The 12001-nt window shown below is 39.4% G+C and overlaps 1 protein-coding gene across 3 annotated transcripts; it reads right to left on the reverse strand.

Moving 5' to 3' along the window:
- Positions 1 to 1978: 1978 nt before the first annotated feature.
- Positions 1979 to 5771, reverse strand: LOC130429208 (uncharacterized). 3 transcript variants are annotated; one of them, XM_056757649.1, is made up of 3 exons: positions 2283 to 5771; positions 2133 to 2209; positions 2006 to 2037 (listed from the first exon to the last, which is right to left on the reverse strand). In XM_056757649.1, the coding sequence occupies exon 1, from the start codon at positions 5732 to 5734 to the stop codon at positions 2579 to 2581; it is 3156 nt and encodes a 1051-aa protein (XP_056613627.1). In that variant the 5' UTR covers positions 5735 to 5771; the 3' UTR covers positions 2006 to 2037; positions 2133 to 2209; positions 2283 to 2578. The 3 variants fall into 3 exon arrangements, with proteins under 3 accessions (XP_056613626.1, XP_056613625.1, XP_056613627.1); XM_056757648.1 differs by having other exon boundaries at positions 1979 to 2209; XM_056757647.1 differs by having other exon boundaries at positions 1997 to 2037; positions 2133 to 5771.
- Positions 5772 to 12001: the final 6230 nt, after the last annotated feature.

Below are 12001 nucleotides of genomic sequence, written 5' to 3' on the forward strand. Positions count from 1 at the left end.
ACTTACAATTATGTGTGCAACGATACGCTTCCCTGAGGCGATACTTCTCCGAAAAATCACCTCTCAAGTGATGATCGCGGCACTTTTGAAATTCTTTTCATTGTTTGGTCTTCCAAAAGTTGTTCAAAGCGACTGACGAAGTAAGTTAACTTCTCGATTGTTTTCGTAGGTTCTTGGACAGCTGGCTATCAAGCATAACCCGTCCAGTGCTCATCATCCCGAAAGCCAAGGTGCCCTCCAGAGGTACCATCAGACTTTAAAGTCTATGTTGCGCTCCTCTTGCTTGGAGTTAGGACGGGATCGGGACAATGGAATCCCCTGGTTGTTGTTTACCTCACGAGAGTAGTACAAAGCTCTCTCGCCTTTAGTCCAGCTGAACTTGTGTTTGCGCATCAGCTTAGAGGTCCGTTGTCTGTGTTGAAGGACCAGAGGCTACCCGAATCGAAATCGCGTTCAGTTTTCGAGCACGTTAATACTTTCCATACTCGTTTGCGACATGCTAGAGAATTTGGAAAAAGAAGTCTGGGGTGTGCTTAACGGAAAATGAAACACTGGTTTGACCGTAACGCTTGATTCCATGTGTTTTCTCCCGGTGACCAAGTTCTTGCTTTGCTACCTGTTCCTGGTTCAGCTTTGCAAGCTCCGTTAATAAAAAGTGCTCCACTGGAACTGTCATAATTAGGCAATAAATAAAGGAGTAAAGGAATTACTTTTGAAGTCCACTAATCAACTAATGCAAACAATTATCGACAATGTTTGTCATTTAATCTATTTTTCTCATGTTACGTTTTTATCCATTTTATCTTTCTATCCTTCATAAAGAACAAACTTGTCTGGCCATAAAAGGACCTGGCAGCAAGTTAAAATTAAATATAAGAACATTTTGCAGGCTGGTCAGTGCCTTGAAAGTAGATAACAGTGAACAAATGAGGTGAATAGACTGGTGTCTGCTGACATGTTAAATGTCTGTATGATTGTAGCAGCTTAAAAAAAAGCCCATAGTAAAAAAGTAAAAAAAAGCCGACCAGTAAATCTACGTTTTGTAATCTCAATTACTTCAAAAACACATATTTATGGAACCTCTGATGGCAATTTGACAAGCACTTGGCCTGAGTAATAATACTACAACTTGAATCAATATAAAAAGACTGTTGCAATTACAAACAGCCAACAGATTTAAATGAAATGAAAAATGACTATATACAGTATGTAATACTTAAATACAGGATAATTAAAATGATGCAACATACTTAGAAAGACCATGGACATGCTGCAATAAATCCTGTGAGGAATTAATGTGTTTGCTGCATACAAACACATTAATTCCTCAAAGGATTGACAGTGGAAATACAGGTGAATCACAAGGACTAATTTTAGCCTGGCTGTTAGCCTGGTCTGGAACAGGCTAGCTGCAGAGAATAAATCAGTGTAAAAGACCACCCACTGGCCCAACGACGGAATCCAATGTCGTGGTTGAAGGGGTCTCATGTTCTGCTTCTCCTAATCTATTTCTACATGGAGTTATTTAAGAACTGTTACAATTTAGTTCAATTAATATGACCCTGTGGTTAAGACTGATCTGACTCCAATTTCAATATAATATAAAATAACTTATTTGTCATTTCAAGTGTATCTGTTGATTATAGTTCATTTATCTCCATACTTTAATATTTATTATTTAGAGTTATTCTTTCGATTGGGACCTGCAGTCGCACACAGTCTCACGCCGGCCGGGTTCATGGATCTCACGGACACAAAACGGTCAGATGATAGATAGAAATTTGTAACATGTGAGCTTTAGTAATGCCCCAGATAGCAAGATGATATTGATTAAATGTTGAAATTTCACCAGAACCATCATTTTGGTTGAGGTTGAATATTCAATGCTAAATATTGTTGAATCAAAGTTTGATAATTTGTCGATTTATATTAATTGAAAAGACAAACGTTGAATCAATGTTATCATATATGTGATTTATTGCTTTGTCATCCTTTTCTCCGTCATCACATTCACCGTCAGTGAAATCCACCGTCAAACTACAGTATGACAATGTAAAGGATAAACACGTTCACATACAATATAAAGAGGTAAATACAAATACACTCGGGAAATACAAACGTAATACACATACCTCGCTGGCTGCATATAACCAAGAGGGAATGAGTTCACTTGAAAATACCCGGTTCAAAACACAAAAATGAAAAACATCTTCTTTAACGTTACTTCTCTGCTCAAACCATGAGTAACTCTTGTAATACACACGCGGAGAATAACTTCTCACCAAAATGTAAACTTCCTTGTTGCACCTTAAAAAATGTCCGTGTGCAACGCAAATGTACTTTAGCTCCTCGTTAACATCAACACTCAATATTCATGAATAGATGAAACAAATAACAAAAAAAACATGTTAAAAAAACAGAAATAATATGCATGGCAGTTATACTCCCACCAAATGACTATTTTGTCATTTCACCTCACAATTTAAACCTTTTCACACCTTAATTTCAACCATACAGTATGCCTTTAAACCTTACAGTAACATAAAATACTGTATTTATGAAATAGCAACCATAACCTTTACTCTGCTTCAAGCAATACGACTGTCTTTTGTACAGGCCTATCAAGGTAGACTGGCTTGGTAATGCGTCTTCCCTGGCTGTCTAAGGTCGAGTCACTAATTAACAGTTTCACTTTTCTAACCTTTCCATCAGTGCTCGGATACACCTCTGTCACCCTTGCCAATCTCCATTGGTTACGTGGAGAACTGTCCTCCTGCAGGATGACAATGTCGTTAACTTTCGTATTTCTCTTCTCTTTCTGCCATATTTGTCTTTGCTTTAGATTAAGGAGATACTCCTTCTTCCACCTTGTCCAAAATTCGTTTGCCAAAAACTGCACCTGGCGCCATCTCTTGCGCAAGTATAGATCCTGACTCACAAACTCCCCTGGAGGTGGGAATATTATGTTAGACTTCATCATAAGAATGTGATTGGGCGTGAGAGGTTCAAGGCTTGTTGGGTCATTTAAATGCTCGATTGTCAGAGGTCTGCTATTTATAATAGCCATTACTTCATACAGAAAGGTTCTGAGCGAGGCACTGTCGAGTCGTTTAGCAGACTGGTCAAGGATTGCGGTTAAAACACTTCTGATCGTCCTTATTTGCCTCTCCCATACGCCTCCCATGTGGCTCGATGATGGGAAGTTCATTATGAACTCACATCCATATTCCTTTAACTGTTCATGATCCAAATTCTTCATTGCCTTCATGAACTCTCCTCTTGCACCTACGAAGTTAGTGCCTTGATCACATCTCAACTGTCTTACATGTCCGCGTATTGCGATGAATCCACGCAATGCATTGATAAAAGCATCTGTCGTAAGGTCATCAAGCATTTCAATATGTATGGCTCTAGAGCACATACAGGTGAAAATAAGACCATATTTCTTCCATAGTTCCTTTCTTGCTTCCTTCACATAGAATGGTCCAAAGCAGTCTATGCCACAATATGTGAAAGGAGGTGTCATTTCCATTCTTTCTTCTGGCAAATCTGCCATTTTTGGATCTTGTGTGTTCCTTCTGTACTTTCTGCATGTTGTACATTTGTAAATATGTGAGGCAACTGCCCTGTTACATCCTATGACCCATACTCCATTGGATCGCAATTCATTGGCAGTCATTCCTCTTCCTTGATGCTGCACCTTTTCATGGTAGTGCTTAATAAGCAACAATGATACATGACTCTTATTTGGCACAATGGCAGGATGCTTGACATGAGGATGAAGAACAGATCTTGTCAAACGTCCTCCTACCCTAAGCACACCATGCTCATCTACAAACGGACTCAGTTTGTGTAGTTTGTTGTTTTTGGGTTTTACTTCCTTGCCTTGCGTTATACCTCTGATTTCACTGCTGAATGCTTCCCTCTGAACCAACTTGATTATAAACAGCTCTGCTTCCTGTCTGTCCTCAATACTTGTAGCTCCACTTACTTTATTTTTGATGCCCTTGATCAGCTTAGCATGGCGTTTTAGAAGAGCAATAGCCTTAACAGCTCTTTTCCAGTCAGAGAACTTTGTTAGGCGGTCTAACAATGACCTCTTCTCCATCATCTTGGTGTTAAGCACCAGGGCCTTTCTAAGTTCCGGATCATCATCATAGACTTCTCCCACCATAACATCTCCTTTGGGTAGCTCTCTTTCCCATAAAAAATCTGGGCCAGTGAACCAATTTGAAGCAACAAGCTGATCTGCGGAGAGACCTCTCGACGCATGATCTGCAGGATTATCTTCAGACTTTACAAAGTGCCATTGTGCAGGATCTGTAGTGGACTTGATTCTTTGGATTCTGTTCGCTACAAACACATGAAACCGTCTGGCGTCATTGTTTATATAGCCGAGGACGCCCTTTGAGTCAGTCCAAAAATGTTCTTTAAGACCCTCTATTTCAAGCTCATTTCTGAGCATAACACTTGTTCTTGCTGCTACAACTGCAGCCGTCAACTCAAGCCGTGGCACTGTGGTTACCTTGGTAGGAGCAACCCGTGCCTTACCCATGACTAGCGTGCAATGAACCTCTCCCTTGACGTCGACTGCTCTGAGGTAAGTACATTCCCCATAACCGATGACACTTGCATCTGAGAAGTGGTGAAGTTCGTACTGCTTGACATCCTTGAAGTTATCTGGGACATAGCACCTTCTGATCCTTACATTAGATAAGTTTCGAAGATCTTGTAGCCAGATTTCCCACTGCGCTCTTAGCTCTAATGGGAGCGGCTCATCCCAAGTTACTTTGTCTCGACACAGTTGTTGTAGGATCTGCTTTCCACGGAGAATAAAAGGCGCTACGAACCCCAATGGATCGTAGATGGAGGCTACTGTAGAAAGTACTCCTCTTCTGGTATTTGGGTGTTCCTTGACAGTTACTCTGAACTGGAAGTCATCAGAGGATACACACCATTGAACGCCAAGAGCTCTTTCCATGAGTGGCTCTACCAAAGCCATATCCATGTCCTTGACACTTTCAGCACACTCGTCCTTCGGAACGGATTTCAATACCTCCTTGCTGTTGGAGATAAATTTGTGTAGTCTAAGCTTGCCTGTGCTGCAAAGGTCTCTCGCTTCCTTAATCAGTTGAATTGCTTCAGCTTCAGATGTTGTGCACACTAATCCATCGTCAACATAAAAATTCCTTTGGATGAACTTAACAGTGTTTGGATTAAATTTATCCTGACCTTGAGCGGCTAGATGCTTAAGTCCAAAATTGGCACAACCAGGTGAGGAGGCTGCCCCAAATAGGTGGACCTTCATCCGAAAAATTGAGGGTGGAGACTCTAGATCACCGTTCTCCCACCATAAGAACCTGAGGTAGTCTTGGCGCTCAGGCCTTACGTGGAACTGGTGAAACATTTTTTCCACGTCGCACATGATGGCAATCGGGCCTTTACGAAACCTACAAAGGACTCCCACCAAGGTGTTTGTGAGCTCTGGTCCAGTAAGAAGTTGGTCATTTAGTGATGTTTCTCGAAACCTTGCTGAGCAATCAAAGACCACTCGAATCTTCCCAGGCTTTTGGGGGTGGTAAACGCCATGGTGGGGAATATACCAGACTGGTTGATTGTGAAGCTCTTCTTCAGGGACCTTTTCTGCATCGCCACGAGCAATGATGTCTTTCATAAACTCCAAGTAGTCAGTGCAGTATTGCTGGTCTCTCCTGAGCCTTCGTTCCAAGGACATTAGGCGTTGAACAGCACATGATTTATTATTTGGTAGATTTGGGCTGTCTTGTTTGAAAGGCAAGGGCATTTCAAAATGACCGTCTTGCTTCTGTCTGATTCCGTCTTTCAGTTTAGCCAAGAAGTGAAGATCTTCTTGAGAGAAGGATGTCTCATCTCCAGCTCTGTCACTGAAATCAGATTCCAACATCTTAATTATGTCATCTGGACTGACCATTTCACTGACCTGGGTATTGCAAACATAGTGGACTTCTCCTTTAAGCTTGACCATTGCATTCACTTCAGGCATGACTTGTTTTACGATGATGCGATGACTTACTCCAATTGCATCACCGTAGTGTTCACCTGGATCACCATAACTCACTATGCTCCATCCTAAGTCAGTCTTCTGAGCAAATGGCTGGCTTTCCTCTCCACTAACGACTTCTCGTGGCATTAGAGCTTGTGGGCAATTGTACCCAACCAACAGACCAATTTCACAATCCTGTCGAGGCGCGATGTGGTCAGCAAGATGCTCCAAATGAGGCCATGCCTTTGCTGTCTCAGGCACTGGGATGTGTGTGCGATTAGCAGGGATGAAGTCACGAGTGTAAACTGTCGGCACGGTTAACTTCTTGGTGGAAAATAGGCCCCTTATTTGTAGGCTATTAAGTCTTTTACAGTGAATGATTGTCCCTTTTGATGACATCGTAGATAGTTTTAACTTCACTTGTTCAGTGTTTGTATCAAGAACATCTGCCACTTCATTAAGAACGAATGAAGAGTCACTCTTTGAATCTAACAGAGCATAGACGAGAACTTCGTTGTCTGCATCACTTGGCGTTGACACATAGACAGGTACTATTGCCGACGTCTGTGTACTATTAGTATCTTGTACAACTCTGTTAGAGGTTGTTTCCTTTGTGAAGTCTTGTGGTTGAGTTCTTTCCTTAGATTGTTCTTTCTTTAGTTCTTGGTCCCTTTTTGAACGTTGTTCGTGCAGGCATGTGGGGTGCCTCCTTGAGCATGAATCGCAGACCATCCGGTTACTGCAGCTCTTAGACTGGTGGGCAGGGCTCAAACAGCCGAAGCACAGTTTTTCGCTTTGCATAAATTTCACGCGGTCAGCAACTGGCTTCTCTCTTAATTTATAGCACTTGTGTAAGCTGTGTCCTGGTTTTTTACAAAACACACATGTGACTATTTTCCTCTCAGTGGTGTTTGTTGTGAAGATCTTGGCACCTACAGTTTGGTTCTTGGAGGTCATAATGTTCTGGCTTCTGAACTTTGCTTTATCAGATTCACCTTGCCGTAATGCATGGAAGGATTTAATGGGGTTGCAAGCGATGCTAGCCTCCATTGAAAGGAACGTCACAAAATAACTGAAGTTTGGGAACCTTCCGTGTTCAAGTTGATATTGTGTGGCTTTTCGGTTCCATCCGGAGCTTAACCAGTCAGGTAACTTGGCAGTAAGTTTTTGATTCTCAATTCCATCATTCAGAATGTGGAGACTGTCATTGTTAGCCATAGCACTTTCGCAACTGCGTAAAAGGTCCACAAATTTTCTCAACTCAGCACTCTCTCTTGAAGCTATTTTTGGTCATGTATGTAGTTTGTCTCGGAAAGCCTTGGCAATTACAAAGGGTTGGCCATATCTTTCATTGAGTAGGTCCCATGCTGCATTGTATGAATCTTCTGAACCAGACAGAAAATGACCTTCTAGGGCTTCTCTAGCAGCTCCGCTGACATATTTTTGAAGGAAGAACACTTTCTCTGCGGTTGGGATATTCTTTTTCTCTATAAGAGTCTGAAAGGATGATTTCCAATGATTAAACTTGAGTGGATCTCCACTAAATATTGAAGGCTCTGGCATGGGTAGCCTGTTTGCTGTCATAGCTTCAGCTAAGACCTTCACCAGCTCACGCATGTCATTTTGGAGTTCACTTCGTGGAGTCACATCTCTGAGCGGTGGTGGATGCTGATCAGCAATACTCGCTTGATAGATTATCTGCATATCTGTAGGCAACTCAGCCTCAGGGTTTTGTGGTAAAAGGTCTTGGGTTGGATAGAACTCATTTGCATTGTACACTAGAAGCTTTGCTTTGGCTGCATTAAGCCTCTTTAGCTCTTCCAAATGCTCAAGCTCTCTTTTCAAATTTTCAACTGACCTTTTTCTTGCAGCATTCTCTTCATGCTGTCTCTTTAACAGAGCAGCCTCTTGTCTCTCTTTTTCTATCTTACGTTCGATTTCTTCCTTTTCTCTTTGAAGACGGCGAGTTGATGCAGCTGTTTCTTGGTCTGCAACTATTAACTTATCCTCAGCTTCAAGTCTCTGCAATTCTGCTTTGTGGCTTTCTTGCTCACCCATAATCTTCAATACAGCCTGTGTATGTGCATACTCAGCAGCAGCTTCTTTGGATGAGGATACAGCAGAGTGAATGGATTTAGACTTACTGCTCTGAAATGAAACACTGGAGGTTGAAGACGCAAATACAGATGAAGCATCAGGCCAAATAATTTCCTCCTTATTTCCTTGAATTTGAGACTGTGCATTCTGTATAACATTTCTGGTGATGGATGCACATCTGTCCAACTTGCGTCTCATGTCATGAGCTGGGCTGTCAATCTTTCGGTATTCATCATAAACACTGTTCAGCTCAGATTCTTCTCTTTGAATACCTTTAATGTGTTCTTGGAGGATATCACTGGGATCTTGTTTGATTACAGATTTTTTAGCCACCTTAGTCAAAACTTTCCAGCGTTCATAAATACTGCCAAAGCGAAGTAATAATCCTTTCACTTTTTCCTTCTGAAATTCCCTTCCCTTTTCTGTTAATGTTCGATCTCTTTCACTTCTACGGTGCTCTGCAGGCTGTACTGCTTGTTGTCCAATAATGGTAGACTTCCCTGACACTTCTTCCTTTTCACTTGTTTGAGACATCTTACATTATCTGGGAATTGCCTGAACACTTAAAATTAGCTGTGTAGTTAACAGCAGGATTTTTTTTTTTGCCCTTTTTTTTTAACAATCAAATTAAATTTAGTCAATGTCCTTTAGATCAACCCTTCAATTAAAGCAAAATTGTAAAGGCTTGGTGCTATTGCATTTAAGTGAACATCCTTAAAGATAATAAAAAACTTCAAAAAAGACTTAAATATATTGACTTGCTTAAATGTGCACAAATTATTCTCCTCCTTTTAAAGTTATCACTTACTTTCTTCAATAGACAATATCAATAAATTCCCCTTATACAATTTAAACCACAGTTATTATTAAGGTTACACACAGTCCCTTGTAGTGTTCAAACTTATTGTCACCTTTCAGAACACAAGCTTAAGTGTCTGACTTATGGACGTCTTAATAAAACACTGATGAACTGCAGGTCCTTAACGGTAAACGTGGGCTTATCTGTGTAATGTTACATCCCGTCTTCCCGAGTGTGACACAACAGCTGGTCTGGGTCGGGCACGAACAGATTCGGGAACGTTGACGCAGGTACGAGTTTGACTATCACTCCCTCCAGGAAATAAACGACACCATGGTTCTGGTTACTGATGGATTTATTGCTTTGTCATCCTTTTCTCCGTCATCACATTCACCGTCAGTGAAATCCACCGTCAAACTACAGTATGACAATGTAAAGGATAAACACGTTCACATACAATATAAAGAGGTAAATACAAATACACTCGGGAAATACAAACGTAATACACATACCTCGCTGGCTGCATATAACCAAGAGGGAATGAGTTCACTTGAAAATACCCGGTTCAAAACACAAAAATGAAAAACATCTTCTTTAACGTTACTTCTCTGCTCAAACCATGAGTAACTCTTGTAATACACACGCGGAGAATAACTTCTCACCAAAATGTAAACTTCCTTGTTGCACCTTAAAAAATGTCCGTGTGCAACGCAAATGTACTTTAGCTCCTCGTTAACATCAACACTCAATATTCATGAATAGATGAAACAAATAACAAAAAAACATGTTAAAATAACAGAAATAATATGCATGGCAGTTATAAATGTCTATAACTAATTGTTTAATCAATGTTCAAAAGATAAACATTGAATCAAAGTTGATTTTTGGTCAGCTTAATTTCCCCGGTTCTTAAAACTTTAATGCAAATCAATATGCTGACAAAAACTGACAGCATAAGATCTGCCAAAGCAAATTTGCCAACTGTAGATAAAAAATAAATATAGTTTTACCCTTTACCAGAGCACCTTTGTAATTTACTTATTTTTATATAATTTAAAATGATCAATAGGTCATTATATTTATCAATTTACTGCATGTTAAAGTAAAAAAATCACCCAACTGTTAGGTGTGTACATTGTGATCAGCTGGAACTAGTGCAGCACATGCTTATGGAATATGGAAGCTATGAGAAAAGAGAGGAAATTATCACAGAAGTAAAACTAAATTAATATCTAAATATTACTTTACAAGTATAAATGGAAACATTATTGTGAATTATAAATAAAATAACTATTTTATTTTAAATAATTTAAATAGTTTAGTATAATTGTCAAAAATACAACTTAAATAGAGACAATTTAGATTTGTATCCCCTTCCTGTCGAATGTGTTATAATGCAGTCCTGTAGGTGGCGGTAATAAACCTTCAAGCTGGTTGATGCCAACGGTCAAACAAATCCAAGAACGAAAAAGCAGACGTTGAGCGCGAAAGTCTGAGGAGCAGCGCAGGGACAGCGGGTCTTTTTTAGAGGCAAGTACAAAATACACTTTTAAGTTTAATATATTTTTATTTGTTTCTGATGATAAAGATATTACGTGTTACAAATCATGTTGCGGTATTTGCTGTTTGCGTGGTGTACTGTAACTTTCTAAGGGTTACGATATTTATAAGTTGTTTGTCCCTATATGCTCTGTTTAAACGTCCCCGGTTACTTTTACCTGAAAAAGGAATAAGATATTACCTCCATTTTACTGTATTTATCGAGGCTGAGTCCGTGCACTGGACGAAAAAAGCCTACCTTGTTTGAGCCTACACGGAACACATAATTACCGAAAGTAGGTGTTTTGAGGAAAATGTTTTTTAATTATAAGTAACGTTAAGAAATAATTGACGATGGGACGTTGAATTCATTTAAAATAATGCGAACCCCGAGGTCAAAGAGTGAAGAATACCGAGAGGCAAATGTCTGGTGCCTTTTGGGAAACAGCCGCTGGGTGGCGCTTCGATAGCGCGGCCGCTATTTTAGAAAATGCCAGCTGGACAACAGCACAGACATACAGAATAGCGCAATAGAAACATTCTCAAATTAAGTCATCTGTAAATTTTATGAGACATACAGTAAATGTTGTATTGTCTTATATGTGTTTTAAGTTATCAGTTCTGGAATCCAACCATTTACCCAACTTTATTAATTTATTTTTATTGTATGCAACTTTACACATTTATTTCTATTATTAGTTAATATTACTCCAATAGGTCTGAAATTAAAAGTGTATGATTTACGCTCCATCAAACACTACAAACATTATGATCTTATAGGACCATACTGAAAAATGTATTAATGTTAAATCCAAAATGACAAATAGAAAATAAATTTTATCAAAGTTTTAATGGAAAGGGCTAATGGTTGATAGTGGTAATCATTAGAATTTCTGTGATGGTTTCAATTATCTTTTTTTTAGAAAGGATGCATTACTGAAAAACAATAGAAATGAACATGGGCGGGCTGACGGATTTGACTCATTTATTTAAATAATAAATCGTATTTGTGTTCCAGTAAAAGAGTCAGGCAGTGCCATCTCCAGTAATGCAAACCATAAAACAACTTGGAATGACAGAAGGGGTATTTTTTTTTGATACCTCAAGAGCATTATAGGCTTAGAGAGACAACATCAAAAAGTATTTTACAGTCATTATTAACAATCTTTTACACAGATTTATCAGTTTGTAACATTGAAAGTAATGCTGCTGCCATGCAACCACATAGAGGATATGGTAAGCATGTATTTCATATTTAATACACTCTTCTTCCTATGGCTTTTTACTGCAGCAAGTTATAGTTGAAAAAACACTTTTATGTCAGTGATCTGTTTTTGGTTTCTGCTATTATTATTGTGCAGCACTTTAGTCAACTGCTTTATAGGCTAAACAAATATTAAGATAAATAATTTACCCCATCTCACTCTATGTGTCCTTTCAGCAGATGAGCAAGTTGATTACCGGCCCTTCAATGAGATGCATCCAATTGGAAGAAATGGTATGTCTATCAGTGTAATAAGATGTACAGTGTTTTTTTACAAAAC

The sequence above is a fragment of the Triplophysa dalaica genome, chromosome 9 (genome assembly GCF_015846415.1).
Source record: "Triplophysa dalaica isolate WHDGS20190420 chromosome 9, ASM1584641v1, whole genome shotgun sequence".
In the NCBI taxonomy this organism is placed as follows: Eukaryota; Metazoa; Chordata; class Actinopteri; order Cypriniformes; family Nemacheilidae; genus Triplophysa; species Triplophysa dalaica.